At 37.9% G+C, this 5000-nt stretch overlaps 1 protein-coding gene across 1 annotated transcript in view; it reads right to left on the reverse strand.

The window, feature by feature from the left end:
- The window catches only part of LOC143021477 (uncharacterized), a 56523-nt gene that overhangs the window by 26051 nt on the left and 25472 nt on the right, over positions 1–5000 (reverse strand). Inside the window, exon 4 of the mRNA XM_076179014.1 lies at positions 440–556. Within this exon, the coding sequence (XP_076035129.1) occupies positions 440–556 (117 nt within the window). The remainder of the gene's footprint in view (positions 1–439; positions 557–5000) is intronic.

The raw sequence follows: 5000 nt of genomic DNA on the forward strand, positions 1-5000 counted from the left end.
TCTCTCTCACTCTTCCGGTCTTCTCTTTCCATTCCATACGTCAGTTTCTCTTTCCATTTCTTTTTTTTTTTTTTACTTCTCTTTCAATCTTTAGTTTTCCTTCTATCTTGCTCCATCATCGCCCCGTCGAGCTACTGAATGTAGAATTTATTCAATCATTACTTAAAGGACTTTAGTGTCGTCTCTACGGATCAGAGCCACATAGCGATCTATTATGATTAAGAGATCAATCTTCTCTCTCAAAAAAAATGCTAGTCACTTTAACTTTTGGACGCCTTCTTTTCTGTTGTCTCCCTTACCACCTCTGCAACTCTACTTCTTCGGCGCGATAGAGTGCAGGAGAGAAGCGCTGGTTATCTCCGAAATATTAGAAACGCTACTTCTTCAACATCGGACTCTTTCATAAAAAAAAAAGAAAAAAAAGAAAAGGATGTCTTACCCATGGAGATGGCCGTCGTGGCGGTGGGGATGGTGTCGCCGTCCGCCCACAGATGGCAAGTCGGCGTTGGCGGAGACGCGGCGTTGGCCATCACAAGGACGCGCACGAGCGGACCTTCTGCACGAGGTAAAAGAAAAGAATAAGAAAAGAAGAGAATTATCTTTTTTTTCACTTTCTTCCTTGAACCACTTCATGGAATCAAGGGAGTTTTAAGAGACGTCTATTGGTTCTTAGAGGAGTAGAGGAGTTTATATTTTTTCTTCGACTTTCATCTTTGAAGTAACTCCGAGTTTATGGAGTTTTTAGAAAACTCTAACAATATCAATGTAAGTTCATAATATTCTTAATATTTTTCTTCCGGACAACTGATGGAAGCCACTGTTTTTCCATCATTTTAACAAAATCAACTCTTGAAAAAAAGGAAGTTAATAACATCCGTGTTTCAAAGATGGATCTATGTATTAGTATATGTATATGTATATGTAATATGTATATGTATATGTATATGTATATGTATATGTATATGTATATGTATATGTATATGTATATGTATATGTTTATGTATATGTATATGTATATGTATATGTAATATGTATATGTATATGTATATGTATATGTATATGTATATGTATATGTATATGTATATGTATATGTTTATGTATATGTATATGTATATGTATATGTATATGTATATGTATATGTATATGTAACTATATATGTATATGTATGTGTATATACATATGTATATGTGGAAAGGTGGTAAAGAAACGGGTTAGAGCGAGAACACTGTATTACTGACGTTTCGACTACAAGTCTTCTTCAGAAGAAGACTTGTAGTCGAAACGTCAGTAATACAGTGTTCTCGCTCTAACCCGTGTTTCTCTACCACCTTTCCACTCATCTGTCCAACCTTCATAACAATATGTATATGTATATGTATATGTATATGTATATGTATATATATACATATATATATGTATATATATATATATGTATATTATATATATATATACATATACGTATATATACATACATATATACATATATATATACATACATATATACATATATATATATATATATATATATATATATATATATATATATGTGAATAAATTCGCTAGTGGACAGCGACATCAATCATACAATCTAAATAACCGTCGCGCAGAGGATTCGAACCACCGCCAGTAGACTCAAGAGTCCGTAGCACCTGCCTTAGACCACTCAACCATAGACGATCTAAAAGTGTATGAACTCGTAATCTATCTGATTACCGAGATGGGGAGGTTGCTAACTGCCCCCCATATAAACCCCCTTTTTACCATACACCTAATCGCACCAATGGGAATGGTAAGGACTAGATCGAATCCCCCTCACGCTTCTCGTCATCGTAACTATGTGAATAAATTCGCTAGTGGACAGCGACATCAATCATACAATCTAAATAACCGTCGCGCAGAGGATTCGAACCACCGCCAGTAGACTCAAGAGAGTCCGTAGCACCCGCCTTAGACCACTCAACCATAGACGATCTAAAAGTGTATGAACTCGTAATCTATCTGATTACCGAGATGGGGAGGTTGCTAACTGCCCCCCATATAAACCCCCTTTTTACCATACACCTAATCGCACCAATGGGAATGGTAAGGACTAGATCGAATCCCCCTCACGCTTCTCGTCATCGTAACTATGTGAATAAATTCGCTAGTGGACAGCGACATCAATCATACAATCTAAATAACCGTCGCGCAGAGGATTCGAACCACCGCCAGTAGACTCAAGAGAGTCCGTAGCACCCGCCTTAGACCACTCAACCATAGACGATCTAAAAGTGTATGAACTCGTAATCTATCTGATTACCGAGATATATGGGGGGCAGTTAGCAACCTCCCCATCTCGGTAATCAGATAGATTACGAGTTCATACACTTTTAGATCGTCTATGGTTGAGTGGTCTAAGGCGGGTGCTACGGACTCTCTTGAGTCTACTGGCGGTGGTTCGAATCCTCTGCGCGACGGTTATTTAGATTGTATGATTGATGTCGCTGTCCACTAGCGAATTTATTCACATAGTTACGATGAAGAGAAGCGTGAGGGGGATTCGATCTAGTCCTTACCATTCCCATTGGTGCGATTAGGTGTATGGTAAAAAGGGGGTTATATGGGGGGCAGTTAGCAACCTCCCCATCTCGGTAATCAGATAGATTACGAGTTCATACACTTTTAGATCGTCTATGGTTGAGTGGTCTAAGGCGGGTGCTACGGACTCTCTTGAGTCTACTGGCGGTGGTTCGAATCCTCTGCGCGACGGTTATTTAGATTGTATGATTGATGTCGCTGTCCACTAGCGAATTTATTCACATAGTTACGATGACGAGAAGCGTGAGGGGGATTCGATCTAGTCCTTACCATTCCCATTGGTGCGATTAGGTGTATGGTAAAAAGGGGGTTTATATGGGGGGCAGTTAGCAACCTCCCCATCTCGGTAATCAGATAGATTACGAGTTCATACACTTTTAGATCGTCTATGGTTGAGTGGTCTAAGGCGGGTGCTACGGACTCTCTTGAGTCTACGGGCGGTGGTTCGAATCCTCTGCGCGACGGTTATTTAGATTGTATGATTGATGTCGCTGTCCACTAGCGAATTTATTCACATAGTTACGATGACGAGAAGCGTGAGGGGGATTCGATCTAGTCCTTACCATTCCCATTGGTGCGATTAGGTGTATGGTAAAAAGGGGGTTATATGGGGGGCAGTTAGCAACCTCCCCATCTCGGTAATCAGATAGATTACGAGTTCATACACTTTTAGATCGTCTATGGTTGAGTGGTCTAAGGCGGGTGCTACGGACTCTCTTGAGTCTACTGGCGGTGGTTCGAATCCTCTGCGCGACGGTTATTTAGATTGTATGATTGATGTCGCTGTCCACTAGCGAATTTATTCACATAGTTACGATGACGAGAAGCGTGAGGGGGATTCGATCTAGTCCTTACCATTCCCATTGGTGCGATTAGGTGTATGGTAAAAAGGGGGTTTATATGGGGGGCAGTTAGCAACCTCCCCATCTCGGTAATCAGATAGATTACGAGTTCATACACTTTTAGATCGTCTATGGTTGAGTGGTCTAAGGCGGGTGCTACGGACTCTCTTGAGTCTACTGGCGGTGGTTCGAATCCTCTGCGCGACGGTTATTTAGATTGTATATATGTATATGTATATTGTTATATATATATGTATATATATACACATATATATATACATACATATATATATATGCATATATATATATATACACATATATTTATATTACATATAAAGATATATATATATATATATATATATATATATCAAGGACTACTATTACACAGGACGTGCGCGCCCAGATCCCTGGGTCCGCTAGCGGAGGCCATTGCTTTCTTTGTATCCTAGCATTTCATATTGGACAAATATATCAAAACTAGAAACCTAACATTGTATATAGGACAAATATATCAACTATTGACTTATTCAATGCAGTATAAGTTAATATAAACTTTTATAGTGAAATAAGAAACTATTTTTAAGGCATTGTTATGCTTTGAAATGCCAATTTTACCCGCACTTAACAGGTATTATTGTATGAGGTTAGTGGACACCAGGGTTGCCGATTTTTTTTTTTTTTTTTTTTATCAGATTTATTTGATTTAAATATATTTTTCTATGTAGATTTTAGATATTGTGGGATTGCTATCTGATACGCGATCTGATTGCTAAAGGATATTTTTAGCATATCAATATAAGAAGCAGTGTTATATAGACTTGCCACAAGTATACAAGGAACGGTATAAGCCTACGTGTTGTATATATCACTGTGCAGCCCACAACAAGTTTCAACAAGAGTCTTATTGAAACTTGTTCTAGGTAAGCAGCTTCTCACTGAGTCAGTTGTTGCTTTGGAATCAACCAGGAAGGATGTCTTCTGGACCTGGCAGAGTGGTTCCTTCAGGCAGAAAAAATTATCCTGTCTGGAATTATTTTGAAAAACTACCAACAACTTCTGGCAAAGGGTACCGAGCTGAATGCAAAGAGTGGAGCCAGGAACTACAGGACATTGTGTCAAGATTAGAATATCACAGAGATAAATGCCAAGGTCAGCCACAGCATACAGAAGAAGAAATTGATAATCCAGGTAAATAATTTTATTTATATTGTGTGTTTTCTTTGTATCCTAGCATTTTATATTGGACAAATATATCAAAACTAGAAACCTAACATTGTATATTAACTTATTCAACGCAGTATAAGTTAATATAAACTTTTATAGTGAAATAAGAAACTATTTTTAAGGCACTGTTATGCTTTGAAATGCCAATTTTAGCCGGACCGAACAGGTATTATTGTACGAGGTTAGTGGACACCAGGGTTGGCGATTTTTTTCTTTCTTTTTAAAAAATATAGAAAATAGATTTTTTTTTTTAAATCAGATTGATTTGATTTCAATAGATTTTTTTTTTATAGATTTTAAATATTGTGGGATTGCTATCTGATATCCGATCTGATTGCTAAAGGACATTTTTAGCAT

Source organism: Oratosquilla oratoria, chromosome 42 (assembly GCF_046742065.1).
Source record: "Oratosquilla oratoria isolate Oo_2021 chromosome 42, ASM4674206v1, whole genome shotgun sequence".
NCBI classification, from domain to species: domain Eukaryota; kingdom Metazoa; phylum Arthropoda; class Malacostraca; order Stomatopoda; family Squillidae; genus Oratosquilla; species Oratosquilla oratoria.